This window comes from Leptidea sinapis, chromosome Z (genome assembly GCF_905404315.1).
Source record: "Leptidea sinapis chromosome Z, ilLepSina1.1, whole genome shotgun sequence".
In the NCBI taxonomy this organism is placed as follows: domain Eukaryota; kingdom Metazoa; phylum Arthropoda; class Insecta; order Lepidoptera; family Pieridae; genus Leptidea; species Leptidea sinapis.
The window spans coordinates 412945-432684 of record NC_066312.1 but is presented as its reverse complement, the minus strand read 5'-3'; the positions used below and the strand labels follow the sequence as shown (position 1 = coordinate 432684).

The following is a 19740-nucleotide window of genomic DNA, read 5'->3' as shown; positions in this document are numbered from 1 at the left end:
TAAATAATGTTACTTAATATTACAATGAGCTAATGTCTCTACGAAAGATTGGCGACGTACTACTATTAACATACCACAATACCTACCACAGTAGACATATTATGTAACAATATCCAAACTAAGCCTAGTTGATAAAATACCTACACGTGCTTACACTTCATTGAAGCAATAGGGTTGTCAGGTTATTTTTCCAACCAACTTTAAAAAAAAGAGGAGGTTCTCAATTCGAATGTATTTTTGGAACGAAGCGTGAAAAAGCGTAAGATTTTTATGTATAGAATATGTATGATGGCTAAACAGTGTCTAATGCAATATTATACATAATGAATGTTAAGTTAGTTTAAGTCTAAATTGATAATTTTACACTCATACTAAAAAGGTTCCATAGTCCATACTACAGCCCGTCTGTATTATCGACACAATAACGCGACCGACCGTACTGGCCATTGGCCACTAACAAAAACATTCATCCATGACTATCTAGAAATAAAACAAGTTTTGAATTAAGAATGAGATATGTCAAATAGCTTTCATTCACTTTCAGTTTAGTATTCAGTCTTAAAAAGTATCATTTGTATTATGTAGCAACTGCCAGCGATATTCTTTATTGCACAGGAATTTTTTATTTATTACAGTGAATAATCTAAACAATAATAAGTTCGAGAAGTGTAAGAATGGCTAGCGCAGACTTTAGAAAAGAAGTAATCCCCGTCCGCCCGAGGAGCGTATATACAGCTCATTCTTATAATAAGGTAATGTTTTTTAATTGAATTGTGAATGAAACTTTAAATTGTTAGTTCCAAATCAAATTTGACTTACATATATAGGAGGAATCGAATTTGTCGGCTTTTCAAGATTACAGCAAGTTTCTTGAGGGCGGACTTGGACAAGCTGAGTTAGTTGGTGCGACAGCTTGGCAGCCCCCGTGGAGGGCCCCCTTGCAACGGAAAGCTCCATTCTACCCAGGTGATGACATCTATCATGCTGACACCTGGAGAGAACTAGAGGTAACTTCAAAATAATAATCTGTAACTAATAAAATGTTACTAATTAATAGGACAGTAGCGTAGGAGTCACCTTTTCATTATGGTAGGTAATTAATATTTAATAATAATAATTAATAATGTCTGAACAGGACGGAGTAAACTTGTATTTGATTTGATTTCTGCGGCTTAAATGTACCTGTAAATGTAGTGCGGATTTCAAGGAACTTCGAAGCACTGGAAAGCGCTGTTTACAGATCGATACTTTACCGATTGACCTCGAAACTCTTGAACGTTAAAAGGTCAGCAACGTTCCTGTAATTCCTCTATCTCAAGAGTATGGGCTGGAGTGATCACTTACCAACAGGTGTCAGTTGATGGTTTGTTAATATATGATTTCGACGTCTTAATTATATTGCTGCCCGCTGCTTGAAGAACACAATATACTTGATTGAAGGCGAGCGTGGACAACTCGAAGTTATGCTTTTATATGACATAATATGCCATAATGATTGTATCGATCTAACACACAACGTATGTGACCCTGTGGGTCATTACTGCTGGCATCCATAGGATGGCATCCTCTCATAACAGAAACTTCCATATTCTAAAATGTCTTATATAGAGATAAGTATGTATATTTCGTATGTGTAATCATAACCTATCACAGTGATTTAAGTGAATTTGTTTCGCCAACACAAAATATAAGTAATATGAGGATAACGTGGTTGATTATACATGTATATATTATCCATTTATATATTTAGATAAAGAGCATAGTAATAATTAAGACCTCATTTGTAATTATTTGTTATTCCAAATAAAAAATAAAAATTAAGTTGAATTGATTGAATTCTATTAATTTTGTGAGAATTAGTTTGTAATTATATCAATAATGCCCATTGTGAAGTTACTGGTGAAGGCGAAGCACATCCAGTTCTTACTGTTGAATAATTTAATAATATTTACAAGGTAAGTGAAAAACATTAATTTGAAAATGGATTTTTAATATCAATCATATGCGCGCTTCTCTACTTATTATTATTTTATGTAAGATTCCAAAAAGAATACAGAATAGTTATGCAATCTTTAGTAAAACACAAATAAAATATTGATAGCTCCACAATGTAATGTTCCCAGAGCCACTAGTCGCTTCTGGGTTTGAATGCCACTATCAGCGATGATTTAGCTGTACTATCTCTATGAAAGAGTGGCGATGAGTTTTTTGCTACTCGTTGATCTTCAAGATTGTGTTTGTGTCAGTCTATTCCGAAGTGGTGGTACATTTAGACTTGAGATGAAATAGATATGAGGTTCCAGGCTGGACGATGGAAGGAAGACCCGACTACTAGCTGACTGCGTCCTGTCTTAATTTATTTTATTTAGTGATCATTTTAAAAACATTTTAAAGTGAATTGGCGAGTGAGTCAGCACACGGCACTTAAAAATCAAGCTCCATGCCCTTCTCGAGGCCACTAAAATTAAATTAACGTTTTCGGCCCTAGTTTGGGAAGGGGCGGGACGATACATCAACAATATTGTGTGGTGAAGTTCGTATGTATCAGGTGCCGTAGCTTAGTGCAGTGTGTTTGTGAAGGTGACGGACGTGGTCGGGGGTGCCGGCTACAACGCATCGGTCACGCCGCACGGCACCATCTGCCTGCGGCTTCGAGATCGTGTCAAGTAAGTGTACACACCTTCAGCATAAAGGCCGAATTAACCACTAATCTACGGCTCTAGCCACTTACTGAGCCCCTAAGTAAGCAATTCGGAGTTGTCGGTATGACTCGAGCTGAAAGATTATTATAAAAATTGTTTATCTTTTTAAAAATAATAGCGGGTTATCAAAAAATATCACGTGTGAAGTAGAAGTTCAACTTATTTATAGATGGTAAATAATAGGGGTTAAAATATGAAATTGCCGTTTTATAAATAATTGACATATAGAACCTTCATGGTTTGAGATTTTTGAGTGAAACTTTTTTCACATGGTACCTATGTAGTTCTTGTTTTAAGAAATGTGCAACATTTGATAGTCGTCCTTCAGTTGATTTTTATTCAGCTTAGACAAGAAAGATGGATACTTCGAAAATTCGAGTGATTTGTGAATACGACTTCCGACGTGGAACTATCGCGGCAGAAACAGCTCGCAATATCAATGTTGCGTTTGGAAAAGGGACTGCTTATGAATTATGAACGCACCGTGCGATTTTGGTTAAAACGCTTTCGTGATGGAACCTTTGATTTGAAGAACGAACCACGCGGAAGCCCACACAGGTGATGAATATAATAATAAATTGAAAGAGATGATGGAAGCCGATCCGAGACAAATTACCCAGGAATAAGCGGTGTAGTATATTCTTCAATATTATCGTCTCTTAGACACGCGTCCACTCACTTCCGTCGCTCACAGCGGACTAACTGTATCACGACCGCACGTGCGCTAGAGATAACATAATGCTTCCTTCTCTTTCACTCGCATACACTTCGAGTACGTTGACTTTGACAACTAGCTTTCAGCTGACATTGATTCATGGTCATCATGAAATCAGATACCCTACATCCCTTCATTATTTTATTAATTTTTGTCTAAGGACATAATTTACAAATTCTTATTTGATCAATTTATTAACACCCTAGCTTCTGATTACATTATTGCAAAATCAACTACAATTTTATTTTTATATATCAGTATGCATAAAACTGTTTATGATCTTCAATTTAATACTGATCATCTTCAACCTCCTCTCCTAAACTTCAACCAACTGCCATTTCTAAATTCTGTTCATCGATTTCTTTCACCCTCCACTATTTTCAAATGCAATATGTTGTTATATCGTTCATCTGTTTCATCGTTCTGTACTTCTACGTCTCCCCCGTTTTTGGACTTTACAGTATGCGTAGCTGTATCAAAATTTAGACTAAGTTTATTCGTTTTATTGGAATTTTTTACATACACCTTATCTCCCACATGTATATCAACATCGCGTGCCCTTCGTCTTTTATCTGCATATTCTCTCCCTTTTCCTTTTTGTTCTTTGTCTTTATCTCGTACATCCATGTCTTCAAAACTTTGTTCTGCAATATCTATCATCGGAACCTTGTCCCTAAATTTCCTTTGAAAAAAATAGCTCTGCCGGGGTTTTCCCAGTTACACTATGTGGCGTGCTATTGTACATTATCAAATACTCCGTCAATGCTTCTGTCCAGCATTTTCTCTCTACTTGGCATATTTTGAGACGTTTAATGATATCCCTGTTCTGTCGCTCCACCTCTCCATTCTGTTGCGGCCAATAAGGTATTGAATTGAATAGTTTTATATCATTTTCATAGCAAAAATCCTTGAATTCTGTACTAATAAATTGTTTGCCGTTATCGGAAGTTATGGAAACTGGATGTCCTAAACGGATGTAAAAATCTCATTAAGTAAGCAAATCATTTTCTTACAGATTTGTCTCGACATGCTTTGATTTCCTTGTATCTCGAATAGTAATCAATTACAACCAAAAGGTAATCACCACTCGGACCTAAAAGGTCTATGGGGATATCAACCCAGGATTGGGTAGGTAATTCACTCCTCTTGAGTGGGTGTGGTGGATTTGGTGCCGATGCCAGTGTGCATCCTTTACAGGACCGTACTAAATTTTCCACATCCTTGTCGTAGTTAGGCTACCAAACTTTCGTTCTAAGTCTCAACTTCATCGCCACCATTCCAGGATGGCCCTCGTGAGCAGCATCGAGTCATCCCATTTTTTATTAAATACGCCCTGTTTCACTTGTTGTATTCCAGCGTCAGTCTTTGAATGTTCTACAATATCTTTTAGCGATACGGCTATTGATCTAGCATGCTCAATAAATATTCTGGACGTAGTCTCTGTATGGAGTCTTATCATGGTTAAAAGCAAATAATCTAGACAAGGGATATATTATATATTGATTATATATTATTATTATATTGATCGCTATATTATTTTTTCCAGGACGATAAATGACATTATATCTATAGGATTGAAGTCTCAGTATCTTGTTGTTTGGATTTTGGACCGAATATAACCTCAAGAGGTTTATGGTCAGTGCTCCACAGCCCACACCAATTTTCAGTTTGGCAATACCGACGTTCACAATCACAGAGTTTTGTTTCCAAACCCAATAATGCGTGGACCACTTTTATTTGTCTGAACTAGGATTGCTCCAAGCAAGTTTTATTCCTTTCCATGTACCAAGATGTCATCAATAAAGTTGACTACCGCTTCGCATTCAATTAAGACCCTTTCGAGATTCTTTGAAACATTTCCGGCGCACAGGTTATGCTAAACATTAACCTCTTAAAACGACATAATCCTTTACCAGATATGAATTTTGTAATATATCTTGAACCGGATACAAGCTCCAATTGATGAAAGGCATCCTTTATATCTAATTTACTGAACATTTTAGCATTTTGGATTTTCGGTATTAGCTGTTCGATGGTTGGTAGTGGGTGATTTTCTCGCTTGATTGCCAAGTTTGCATGCCTCATATCAATACAGAGACGAACATCCCCATCAGCTTTCAAAATCTGCACTACCGGCGATATCCATTCAGACGGTCCTTCTACTTTTTCTATTATATCTTTTTGAAGTAGTTCGTCGTTTTTGAATTGTTTTTTTTTTTTCAAGTGGTATCGGTATTCGTCTAATAAACTACGTGTCCGTTTTGTGTTTTTGATCCCACGTGGATATCTGCATTAAAAGGTGTTAATAACTTGAGAGGAACTTCACTTGCATAACCAACAAATGTTATTTTTTTGGCCTTTTTACTTCTTTTCCTGTCAATGCTTCTGTCCAGCATTTTCTCTCTACTTGGCATATTTTGAGACGTTTAATGATATCCCTGTTCTGTCGCTCCACCTCTCCATTCTGTTGCGGCCAATAAGGTATTGAATTGAATAGTTTTATATCATTTTCATAGCAAAAATCCTTGAATTCTGTACTAATAAATTGTTTGCCGTTATCGGAAGTTATGGAAACTGGATGTCCTAAACGGATGTAAAAATCTCATTAAGTAAGCAAATCATTTTCTTACAGATTTGTCTCGACATGCTTTGATTTCCTTGTATCTCGAATAGTAATCAATTACAACCAAAAGGTAATCACCACTCGGACCTAAAAGGTCTATGGGGATATCAACCCAGGATTGGGTAGGTAATTCACTCCTCTTGAGTGGGTGTGGTGGATTTGGTGCCGATGCCAGTGTGCATCCTTTACAGGACCGTACTAAATTTTCCACATCCTTGTCGTAGTTAGGCTACCAAACTTTCGTTCTAAGTCTCAACTTCATCGCCACCATTCCAGGATGGCCCTCGTGAGCAGCATCGAGTCATCCCATTTTTTATTAAATACGCCCTGTTTCACTTGTTGTATTCCAGCGTCAGTCTTTGAATGTTCTACAATATCTTTTAGCGATACGGCTATTGATCTAGCATGCTCAATAAATATTCTGGACGTAGTCTCTGTATGGAGTCTTATCATGGTTAAAAGCAAATAATCTAGACAAGGGATATATTATATATTGATTATATATTATTATTATATTGATCGCTATATTATTTTTTCCAGGACGATAAATGACATTATATCTATAGGATTGAAGTCTCAGTATCTTGTTGTTTGGATTTTGGACCGAATATAACCTCAAGAGGTTTATGGTCAGTGCTCCACAGCCCACACCAATTTTCAGTTTGGCAATACCGACGTTCACAATCACAGAGTTTTGTTTCCAAACCCAATAATGCGTGGACCACTTTTATTTGTCTGAACTAGGATTGCTCCAAGCAAGTTTTATTCCTTTCCATGTACCAAGATGTCATCAATAAAGTTGACTACCGCTTCGCATTCAATTAAGACCCTTTCGAGATTCTTTGAAACATTTCCGGCGCACAGGTTATGCTAAACATTAACCTCTTAAAACGACATAATCCTTTACCAGATATGAATTTTGTAATATATCTTGAACCGGATACAAGCTCCAATTGATGAAAGGCATCCTTTATATCTAATTTACTGAACATTTTAGCATTTTGGATTTTCGGTATTAGCTGTTCGATGGTTGGTAGTGGGTGATTTTCTCGCTTGATTGCCAAGTTTGCATGCCTCATATCAATACAGAGACGAACATCCCCATCAGCTTTCAAAATCTGCACTACCGGCGATATCCATTCAGACGGTCCTTCTACTTTTTCTATTATATCTTTTTGAAGTAGTTCGTCGTTTTTGAATTGTTTTTTTTTTTTTCAAGTGGTATCGGTATTCGTCTAATAAACTACGTGTCCGTTTTGTGTTTTTGATCCCACGTGGATATCTGCATTAAAAGGTGTTAATAACTTGAGAGGAACTTCACTTGCATAACCAACAAATGTTATTTTTTTGGCCTTTTTACTTCTTTTCCTGTCTTCAAATTTTTTTATTTAATTTCAAATCATGTCTTGTCTGTTATTAAGTTATATTGACATCCTGAATCAATTAGCATCTCTCCTTGAGTTCCACCTACTAAGCAGGTGATTGTATCATTAGGGAGAATATTAAAAACGTAATCAATTTTGTCTTTTATCACGTTCGCTTGCTCTGTAGTTTTAACTCTTTGGCTCGACTTCTTTGATCTTTTCGCGTCTACGTTCTTTTCCGCTTTTGGTATCTTCATTGCTTCGTTTTAGGCCTGTTCCTCTACACTGAGCTTGATAATGTTTTTACATTTAATAAATATTTTTCCTTTTGCTGGGCACTTTTGGGCACCCCGCCTTTTTACATTTAATACATATTTTTCCTTTTGCTGGGCACTTAGCATCAAGAGCCAGATGATTCCATCTACCACATCGGAAACACGTCTTTTTTCTATTATTTATGAATGTCTTTTCCGTCGCTTGTGTATCGATTTTATGAATAGTTTGGTCTTTTCCTTTCTGACTGAAATCACCTAATTGACGCTCTACCACCTCCAGAGTATATGCTTCGTTTATTACTTCACTTAAGGTAATTTTCTCGCCTGCGCGGAGCACTTTCTTCCTGAGTTCTTCCGATGAACACTTTTCAATTATCTGGTCAATCAAACTGTCATCGATATCCGTTAATTGACATTTCAAAGCTTGTTGTCTTAGTCGCACTAAATATTTTTCAAATTTCTCGTTTTCATCTTGTTTTATTTGTCTGTATAGGTGTCTCTCATACCGTTTATTTTGTCTAGGTGCAAAATATTCATCTATCTTCCTTATTGCTACTTCAAACACTACTATGTCACCATCATCTTCTATCGCCTGAACGTAACCACCCGGTAAATTAAACAGTATTTCTTGAAGGTTTTGCCCTCCCCAATGCAACAAACTTGCGCGTTTTTTTGATATACAAACCCATATACAAACTTCGGGTTACGCGCGTCACCCGAATACAACACTACATAATACCTTTCACACAAATGGTACACCTCCGTCGCATCACATCATGTATTACAGGCATCACCTGAACTAAATTATATAACGAAGTCCTTACAGGCATCATCTGGTAAAACACGTATGTCACATCGCATCATGTTTTGACAGGCATCACCTGTACTGAATTATGTTACGAAGTCCTTACAGGCATCACCTGTTTCCGGACTACCAGGCATCATCTGGTAAAACACGTATGTCACATCGCATCATGTTTTGACAGGCATCACCTGTACTGAATTATGTTACGAAGTCCTTACAGGCATCACCTGTTTCCGGACTACCAGGCATCATCTGGTAAAACACGTATGTCACATCGCATCATGTTTTGACAGGCATCACCTGTACTGAATTATGTTACGAAGTCCTTACAGGCATCACCTGTTTCCGGACTACCAGGCATCATCTAATAAAACTTAAGTTGCAATACATCATGTATTTACAAGCTTCACCTGTACTGAATGATATTACGAAATCCTCACAGGCATCACCTGTTTCCGGACTACCATTCAGCATCTGGTAAAACTTAAGTTGCATTACATAATGTATTTACAGGCATCATCTGCGGTTCACGCTACGTACCCTACGTACGTAATAACCCTGAAGTAATATCTCATTGAATCTACATACTTCTATTAAAACTAGATCCAAAATTAAACTACGAAAATTTTATAAAGGGCTGTTAAAATCTTAATTCCTAGTGAGGGTTACCACTTTAAAAACATAACAAATTGTTTAGATTTGCAAGAGCGACATCTCAAGTCAATTTCCTAATATGCAAATATTGGGGTTGAGCAGGTTATCAACTGTAAAGTAGATCCTGTAGATGAAGCCACAACCTGAGAGTTGAACAAAGCAAACAGAAATTTATGACGAGGCGGTAATCGAACGGTTAGCTCAGTGGTTTAGAGCACCGGCACGGAACGCCGTAGGTCGTGGGTTCGAATCCCCCGCATCGTTCATAAAATTTTGTTTTTCAAATTTTATTTGTGTATTAATCCTAGAAGTGGGGGTTATCACTTTAAAAACATAACAAATTGTAAAGAAAATTTCATTTGAATTTAAACCTTTGTTTGATTGATTTGGTTTACACAATTACACAAATTAATATAATAATTAGACACGGTTCTTACCGTACACTTACTTCTTCGTGCAATTCAAAACAATAACGTTAATCGACAAAAGTGAACTGTTTCCTACGGTGTTGTAAGTGGATTATTTTATTTTAATATTTATCATTTGTTTGCTTCATTTAAGTTTTCTAAAAAGCAACTCATCCACAGACACAGCCAATTAAAAGAGAACAAATTTCAAAATCCTCGAAAATTATAACCTGCAGTATCAACAAAACAATTTATCACTTGGTTGTCTCGCATCATAGATAACTATTTAACTACAAAACGAATAGGATGTTTGCTCTTCCGTATTTGTACTTCAAATTTAATTAGTACTCATTCTTTCTTTTTTTTATTTTTTAAAATGATAATAACTCACAGTATCACATCGTCGCCAAAATGTAGTATATTATAATTCAATATTATCGGCTCTTAGACACACGCGTTCACTCACTTCCGTCGCTCACAGCGGACTATCTGTATCACGACAGCACGTGCGCTAGAGATGACAATGCTTCCTTCTCTTTCACTCACATACACTACGAGTACCTTGACTTTGACAACTAGCTTTCAGCTGACATTGATTCATGGTCATCATGAAATCAGATACACTACAAGCGGCATGGTTTAACTTTACCTTATCAATATTTACTCATTTTTTGCACGGTGTGTTCATTAGCAGTCTCCTCTCCAAACGCAACATCGAATAATTTTCGAAGTATCTATATTTCTTGGCTAAGCGGAATAAAAAAAAAACAACTGAAAAATCTCAAACCATGAGGGTTCTATGTCGATTTGAAGTAGGTAGGTTTCATACTTTAACCCGTATTAAAATGAAGTTAGAATTATTGTTATTTTTGAAATCGTTGTCCTCCCGCCGCGGCCCCGCTCTCGCATTTCGCCTCGTCAGGTCGAGCGTGCAACACAAGCACATCTCAGCTATCACAGTATTACCACAGTAGACATATTATGTATCAGAACGATGTTCCATAATTGGGGCGTTGCGGAAGGTTAAAGAGCAAAAAGCGTAAGATTTTTATTTGTATAGTGTATTTATACTTGTACAGTGTCTAATACAATATTAGTCTATAAACGTTTTTTGCACCAAAACTTATTTGGATTTTTTTTTTAATTTTCGTTTAGATATTTTATTTGAAATAATGACTAGAAACTTTGAATATATGTGTTTTTAAACTTTGTCCGTTGAAGTTTCACTTCTACCACAAACATACAAGGGCGGCACTGAAAATTTCGGGAATCAAGGAAGTGGCACAACATTACTATTTAAAAATGTATTTATTGCTTTTCGAAGTATTCCCCGCTAAATTTGACACATTTTTCCATACGATGGAACGAATCATTGAAGCAACCATTCCATTCGGAAGTTGTGGTCTCCAAAATGGCCGTTTTGTAGGCGGTCCACAGCTTCTTCAGGTGATGAAAATCTCTGACCACGCAATTTATTCTTTATTTTAGGGAAAGTATAGAAATCATTAGGGCTTAGGTCGGGGCTGTACGGCGGATGGTCTAATAATTCTATGTTTTCTTGCTCTAAAAACTCTTTTGTTCTGTGCGCGGTGTGAGAACTCGCATTGTCGTGGAGGATGATGCGGCGGTTGCAGTTCTCTTTACGGAGTTCAGAAACGACCTGTGGCAAACAAATGCTAGCATACCATTCTGCATTAACCGTTCTTTGTCCCTCAAGAGGAATAGTCGCAATATGGCCGGTTTTAGAGACAAATGTGGCCACCATTTTTTTGTAACACTCCGTGAAAAAACAATTTTTGTTGGCTTTAACTCATTTTCGATCACCCAAACTGGTGACTGGTTTTTTGTTTCATGCAAGATTATTTGTATTTGTATTTGACTCATGCCAATGTCTAAAGTTGCCTGAATTTCGCGGTATGTCACATGTCGAATCTTCCTCAATCAGCTTACGCACAGCATCGTTTTCTTTGGTGACTGCAGTTTTTGGTCGACCTTGACGGGGATCATCACTGAGCTTTTGACACGTCCACGTTGAAATTCAGCACACCAGCGATAAATTGTGGTTTTGGATGGGGCTTCATCACCAAATGCAGAAATCATCCGGTCAACACACTGTTTTTGTGGTAAACCACTTCGAAGGTCATAATAAATCATCGCTCTAGAATTTTCTCGAGTCAATTCCATTTTCTCAACGACTAAACAAGTTTGACAAGACCTTGTGACAAGACCGAGAATCTTTTTTTAAATAAATAAATGATATTCGATTTTTAAAACCAAAGAGATTTCAATTAAAAAGATTTTAATATGACAGGAACAGTGGAAATATTCCATTCCCGATACTTTTAGTGCAGCCCATGTATGATTGTCTAGACGGGGCAATTATCGTTTTCGTGAGTGTCAATTATTAAGAACCATTAACATCTATATCGAGATACAAGATGGTGGATATGGCTTTTTAATAGAATCAATCAATCAATCAATATAAGTATCATTTTTGGGGCGTGCCAATAACGAATGATGTATTTTGAGATCCAAGATTGCGGATGTCTTTTACAATAAAATCAAAATGGGTATTATTTCCGAGATTTTCGGGAGTGTCAGTGAACACACAATTTATTTCAGAAGTCCGGTTTCAACACCCTCGAGAATCATGAAAACAACGCCCATGATTAAAAAGTCGTCATTTTCAGCCGCCATCTTGGATGTACATTTTGACAGCACTATCTACACACATCAAAAAAGTCTAAGCAACATGCATGATATTACAACGGACCATGCCGATCCTTGTATGAAAATTGGGCTATTCTTGCGTCTTAACCAAATCATCGGTATAACATTAAAAACATTCTCAAGATTAAGTAAAAAAGAATATCAGTGAGATATAAACAGGGAATGTGTAGTTATCTGATTTTTTAAATTTCAATTTACATCAAACTTGTTGTTAGTTTTAGCGTAGGATTGCTGGACTCAACGTTAAACTAAGCAAGAAAACACCCATCACACTAATCACCGACCACAAAAATACGTAAATCCAGAAAATCAATGGGTTTTCCGATTTTTCCAGATGTAATAATTTAATACTTTCCTTTTCCAACGGTCTTGCGATCAGTGATAAGTTCATTGATGACAATGTAATTATGTCAAATTATACAGATATAGACAAAACCTGTCATGACTATTCAACCAGTGTTTCTACATACGATTTTGGTTTTACCCTAGTTTGAACGGTGGCGATGGGTAACTTTAGAATCGTGTTAATAATTAATTATTATTAGTTTTTTATATTAATTGCTGTTTGAATTTAAGTACGTTTTTTTTGCTACGTTATGTCTTGATGTTATAATTTTACCAACCATTTAAATAAAGTTAGCGACAAAATTGAATTGTTAGATATTCTTTACGTCTTGGAGCGACGTCATTTGACGGCAAATGAAATGCAAAGAGCTGTAGGGATGTTCCAAGCGGGAAGTAATCAATCTCAGGTCTCTCGGCATTTTGGCATTCATAGAAGTGTTTTTTGTCGTGTTTGGCAGCGCTATAATAATATAAGGGAACCCGCTGAACAGCATTCAGGCCGTAAAAGGAGTACCACTCGGCAAGACCGGTACGTGCAACTGACTGCAAGACGCCACCCGATGTAAACCGCTCGAGAGATAAGTTTGAGGCTACAAAATTCAAGTGGTGCTGATGTAAGTCCCCAAACTGTGCGAATTCGACTGCATGAGTACGGCCTACGAGCTCGACGCCCAATTAGGTGCCCTCCGATACGTCACGGGAATTGCGCTCGTTGAAATGAATGGTGTAGAGAACGCAGAACATGGACCCAGGAACAATGGGATAAAATTGTTTTCCGATGAGTCGTGATTCGGGTTTAGGCCTGATACAAGAAGGGCGCGAGTGTACCGTCGGCCCGGAAATACTGAAAGGCTCAGGTGCATTCGGTAAGTTCATCCATACAGCGGCTCAACAGTTATGGTATGGGCGGGTATAATGAAGAACAGGCGAACTCGGCTCGTTTTTGTAAATGGAAACATGAACGCTGAAAATTACGTTGAGGATATTCTCAGACCTTATGTCCATCCATTTGCATAAACCTTTGGCTCCGATTTTACGTTAATGCATGACTATGTGCGTTCACATACAGCTCGGCGAACCAATTGAACGGAGTGACAACAACCAACATCTGAAGGATTTGCTGCAATTCCATTGGGAGCGAATACCGCAAGATGAAGATAAACAGTCTCATTAATTCAATGAATAATCGTCGCCGACAAGTTCTGAATAGCAGAGGAGGCCATACTTTGTATTAAATTATCCTATTCTTTCACAAGAAATTCATTTTCTTTAGAAATTTCATTTTGTTAAAAAAATTTTTAGTTGCTTATGTACCTTTAGTATCTACAGTATATTCTAATATTGTCAATTTCTGTTATTAAAATAACTTATAAAGGCAACAGCTGTTATTCTTACATCATAGGACCCTAAAAATATTATTTTAAAAATAAAATAAGTTATAATGTGAAAAACCATCCTAAAATTTAAATTAGTACATGTTGCTTAGACTTTTTTGATGTGTGTATTTTAGGACCCTCGAAAACTATGAAAACGACACCGGTGATGAAAAGGTTGATAATTTCTTGCAGCCGCTATCTTAAATTTTAATTTTGACAGGACTAGCTTGTAATGGTTTCAACACCCACGAAAACCATAAACCAAACCACACTCATAAAAAGATTGATTATAAATATTACAGCCGACATCTTTGTTTAACATTGTGAATAATTATGTTCACGAATTTATTACAATCGATCACACGGACTTATAACTCGAGTACATCTAATTTATAATAATATTAAAACAAAAAGTCATTCATACTTTTAAAAATCACCAGGAAGTTTAAACAGCAGTAAAACATTCAATACGCTGACATTTTTAAAAAGATCGCGTAAATAAATAACAACGTGAGTGTGACACTCGTCTCGTATTGACCGCGAAAACTGCTTAGGGGCCTCGACGATACGAATGTTTGTGCCATTTCGAACGTTATACTCTGTGTTTGTGTATTATTGTGTATGTAGTTAGGACTCTGTGTTCAGGGTGGACATGACGATAGACGGCGCCGTCCGCGTGACCAACGCGAAGAACAACATAATCCTGGCACTGTCGCGGTCGGGCGCGGCGGCTGCGCTGATCCACCCCAACGGGCGCGTGTACCACTACGGCTCCAGGGTCGAGATCCAGGCGCGCCACCACCAGGGCAACAACAAGTGAGTAGCCGCACCCTACTCACACAAGCATTAACTTTAATAATTACTATTGCACTTTTAGTGTAGGGTTTAAATGATCACCGCCAAAGTAGACCGGTTGCCGGTGTTTTAACTATGTTGTACGCGTCTTTTTGAAGATTTGCATGAGACCTATCCAGGACGAATCCTGAAAATACAATACAAGGATAGTGATTCCATAGCCTGGTAGCGCGTGGATGAATGCTTATTATTTAATCTTTGACATTCCTACGTCCAGATGAAGATGGCTAAGTTACCTATCTACCTGGTGCCAAGGTGGACTGGGGTCAGACAGCTCTCGGAGCTCTCTACGCAAAGCTAAGTGATCGTTCCGCAGTTCAGAGTAGTGGATCTCCGACAATTCTGCTAGTAGTCAAATATCCGAGCCGTAGATACGGGGAAGTGCACAAATCAATGTGTAATAAGCTTCTAAATTAGGAAAGTTTGTCAATCATATTGCATATTAGGGTGTAACTTAATAATGTGCTTTGAATTATCAAGTGTTCTAGGTACGTATGTACGTATATCTCGTAGTTCTACGAACTAACTAACGCTGTCAATGTTGTTGAAGCCAATTCGAGGGACTGACCTTGATATCTTCTGTAGGCCACGCCAGTGCGTTCTTCAATTTATATTATGCCACAGGGCAGCTCATTTTCAAACCAGTCTTAATTCTTAATATCTCAAAAATATCATATAAAACGTTTTTATAAAGGAGCTAGCGGCGCGCGCGCTAATCGAGTGCAGCGACTGCATTGTGCTTGTGTGTGATGTGCTTGTGTTAATGAAACATTGTCAGTGTGATGTGCTTGTTTGTTTGTTGTATGCAGGTACGCCAAGATGTGGTACAAGGGTGTGTCGTTCACGGCGGAGCAGTGCGCGCTTGTGTACTTGGTGGACGCGGCCGGCACTCGAACAACAACCGACACCTTCCTCGACATGAGCCAGGACTTCACTCTGAATGTCTTCTACAAGTTAGTGTACATATACAATACTTCCAACGAGAGAAACAGATTCACCAATAACCAGTTGAATCGTCATTAAATTATTTAGATAATTTAAATTACTGATATTGACAGACTTACACAGTTATGATACAGTCTGTGGATCAATTTAAAGCTTTCTGGTAAACTATATTTTGTTTCGTTTTGTGATGCGTAAATAAACAGATGACGGTTTTCCGACCTGCGAACCTGCGTCGTATTACGTCCATGCGCGAAACAGGGAAATTCCCAAGTTGATTCCACAAACTTCCACCGACTTTCCTTGCGATTTATTTATGGTCATCGCAAAGGCCAGACGTACTGGAAAATGTAAACGTTTAAAATGAAATGGTAAATCCGTTGGAATTATTGGTATACGCGGGATCAAGACTTTGTATCTTGTTTGTCCTTTGTATTTTGTTTCCTTTTCATATGTAATAGCGTGGCATGGCAGCAAAGTGCGAGCAAAATTATCAGTTTGACACTTGACTTTGAAGAAACTTATTAATGTTATCGACGGTGGATGTGCCGCTTTTTCTGCCGCATTCAATTCATATTTTACATTTCACATTTAAATAAACTCATTGACCATTTTCTAAATGGACTGCCAAATGGAATACTCTGAAAAAAATATAAAAATTCTAATTAGTTATTTATTTTAAACTATTCTTTCAATTTGATTTCTGAACGACAGGGTCAAATTAAAGGAAAAACAAAATTGTTGTTTTTAATTCCGAGCATTTTCATATATATTCACCTTTTATGACTTCAACAAAAACTTTAAGACCAAAATTAGCCAAATCGGTCCAGCCGTTCTCGAGTTTTAGCGAGACTAACGAACAGCAATTGATTTTTATATATATATAGATAGATAAATTATATATATAGATTTCATAAAAAAGAAACTGATTGATTGATTGATTGATTTGATGTTGATTGATTTGACCAACCGTGTTATAGCAGACCTACGCATGATAACTACAAAATAATAAAATTTATGCCCACAATTAATGATTCTATATAATGCAATTACAGTGGTTTCTATATAAAACAAAACAATATATATATTTCAAGTTACATTCGTAATATTATACAATCTTAATATGAAGAATTATTATTAGATGGACCAGGAGCATCTTTTTTCCATACTTCTTTATCTTCTATACATTCTTTTACTCCTCTACTTTTATCTGTCATTTAAACAGCGACGATCAGTAATATATTATGTACGTACTCTATTGAGTCGGAAAAAGTTTATACTCTATGGCATAAGAAAGATTGTTTACCGTACTTATAATGTCATAAAAGCAGTTGTTTTGGTGCCACATACAACTAAATGTAGATTAGTTGTGGTAGGTTCATAGAAATATTAGATAATACGTAGTATAATACTATATTACATACATATTTTCATGTTCGAATCATTAGAATAAACATTTAAATGGCAACTAAAGAAAAACTTTTTAATTTAATTTGCCAAGATGCTGCTAGGTATATTTTGTAATTTTCAATTTTCCCGCTTTGACTGTATGGGTCCACCTTTGCCATTTCTTGAAAGACAAATGAAACCACTCCACCACCAGAGAGGTATATAGGTATACAAAACATTTCCCGCAAATATAAGAAACTTGAAAACTTGTGTGTAGTGGTATTGTTTATTCATTTAATTTTGGTTTTATTTAAAATTACCTAATAGTAGAAAAAATATTGTACGCGACACGTTGTATAACTAGTCCAAAAAACGCTCGTGGCGTCATTCATTGCGATGCGCAACCCACGCCGTTTGTGGTTTTTGAAGCTCATTATACAACTGTTGCATAAATCTTTATTTAAGAACTACACACTGAGAGTGAGAAGATAGATGCTATTTATAAATGTTGTGGGCAGCGAGTCTCACCACGGGCCGTCGTACGTGAACGAGGCCGTGTCGCTGGTGCAGGGCGCGCAGTACTGGCTCACGGACGACGGTATCGACAACTGGATCATCAACAACGTGCGCGTCAGTCAGACCGCCGACGGACTCGTCAGGATTCATCGCTGCAGCCACAAGTACCAGCTGAGGACCAGCCCCACCAATGGCTCTGCGTCGATCACCAGTCCATTTCTGCACTGCACAGCATCTCTCGGACAAACTCAGCATCTCTTTGTACGGTGAGCGGTAGTTCCAGTTGTTACAGCGTGAAGGAAGTTGCGAGCCCAAGTGCAGTACTTAGACAATATTTTTCAGGTATACATTGTCAAGTTAGCATCGTGGTGAAATCTACTTTTGCACTTATATTTTTTTTTACCTTTAATACCTGATGTTACGTGATCAACGCCGCCCACATTCTCTTGCAACACCAGAGGAATCACAGGAACGTTGCTGGCCTCTAAGGAAAGTGTACGCGCTTTTTTGAAGGCATCTATGTCGGTCGTATCTACCCTGAAACACAACACAAGGAAGCTTTTTCTACAGCTTGGTTGTACGTGTAAGAACCTTCCTTGAAAACCGCACTGTGGAGGAACACCACACATCCACGGTGGGGGATGATATCCTAATTTGTGGCATGTATGGGTGGAATTTGGCGGCAGGAATCAGGTGAAACAGCTCTTCGGGACACTCCCCATGAGAAATGCTGTAGAAGACTTACAATGAAGCGACGTGCCTACGTAACATCAAGTAATCCAGCCTAATCTGAGCTTCTCTGATTTGCTCGCGATCAAATGGTTAAATAAAAACGCCAAACCAGAGATAACAAGCAATACTCCAAATGTGGTCGGACCTACGCTTTGCATAGCGCTAGAATGTTTGCCGACTTGAAGTATTGCCGTGGATTATTTATGACGCCCAACTCCTTCGAAGCCAATTTGCTTAGCTTTGCCCTCTAGATGACCGCGGAATTGGCTATCGCTCGAGATTTCGAGATCCAGTATCCCGATAGTACGCGAGGTTGCTTAATATTATATTTTAATCGTGTTATTATCAATATGGTGTATGTATGTGTGGCAGGCGCGGTGAGCGACGGATGCACTTTGACGGAAACTCTTTCATCGTCCGCAACGCCGGCCACTCCGCCGGCTTCGACGACAAGAACCAGCTGAAGGTGTACTGAGTAAGCTCCCCCGAATGATACCCGCCCGCTACTTTATTGATATGAATGTTGTACAGAAAGTTAACGCATTGCCTAGCTCGCCTCCCCTCCCCTCCCCTTACAAACTGCGGACAAGTCACGTAAATTGAGCGTAGTCAGTTAGTAGAGAGCCAGTAACAGTGAACACATAGTGCTTAAGATTACAGTATCGTTGTAAGTGTTAGATCAAGTCATTGTATTGCCACTTTATGATCGTTTTGAGCGTTTTTATTTTAGCGCACCGTTTATAGCCGCAGTGACATCGAGATAGCTGCAGTGTCGTGAAACGAACGAACATATTTTTGATTAGAATTTTACTTTTAGAGTTTTATTGTATTCATTGTGTTGTTGAACTAGCAACGGTTGAGTTGTTGAATAATGTAGTAAGCAATTGTCGTTAAAATACACTCAATACAATGGATAACTGTAGAGTATAATAGTAAGTCGTACACATGACAGTATGGCTTGGTTGGTGGTCTTCGTAGTGTGTAGTAAACTTAATAAGACTTGTCCCGCAGTGTTCATTTGTACAAAACTTTCAAGTATGTATTGTGTGCATGATGTTATGGAAATAATAAAAATAAAATTTGTAATATTTACCGGTTATTTCATTTTACTTAAGTCGGTCAATCCAAAAAGTTGGAACTGAACAGGATGTATCTTCTGTACTTTTGGATCGCATTTTTCATGGAGTTAGTAGTGACTGGTGCGCCGGTTCCAGTGTACTACGTCACTTGTGTAATAACAAGAAACAATAAATCCACGGCCCGCACCTGCATGCCCTACGCTCTCGCCACAGTAGGCATATTATGTACCA

General features: G+C 37.7%; 1 protein-coding gene across 1 annotated transcript; it reads left to right on the top strand.

Moving 5' to 3' along the window:
* The first annotated feature begins 528 nt into the window (after nt 1-528).
* On the top strand, nt 529-19522 carry LOC126978753 (uncharacterized). Its single transcript, XM_050827803.1, has 7 exons — nt 529-752; nt 828-1007; nt 2581-2666; nt 14642-14812; nt 15661-15804; nt 17701-17964; nt 18803-19522. The coding sequence occupies exons 1-7, from the start codon at nt 675-677 to the stop codon at nt 18903-18905; spliced, it is 1026 nt and encodes a 341-aa protein (XP_050683760.1). The 5' UTR covers nt 529-674; the 3' UTR covers nt 18906-19522.
* Nucleotides 19523-19740: the final 218 nt, after the last annotated feature.

Coding starts and splice junctions, on each gene's coding strand:
- LOC126978753 (XM_050827803.1), top strand. CDS start 675: ATGGCTAGCGCAGACTTTAGAAAAGAAGTAATCCCCGTCCGCCCGAGG. Junction 14,813..15,660: donor CACCACCAGGGCAACAACAA/GTGAGTAGCCGC, acceptor TGTTGTATGCAG/GTACGCCAAGATGTGGTACA. Junction 15,805..17,700: donor ACTCTGAATGTCTTCTACAA/GTTAGTGTACAT, acceptor TGTTGTGGGCAG/CGAGTCTCACCACGGGCCGT.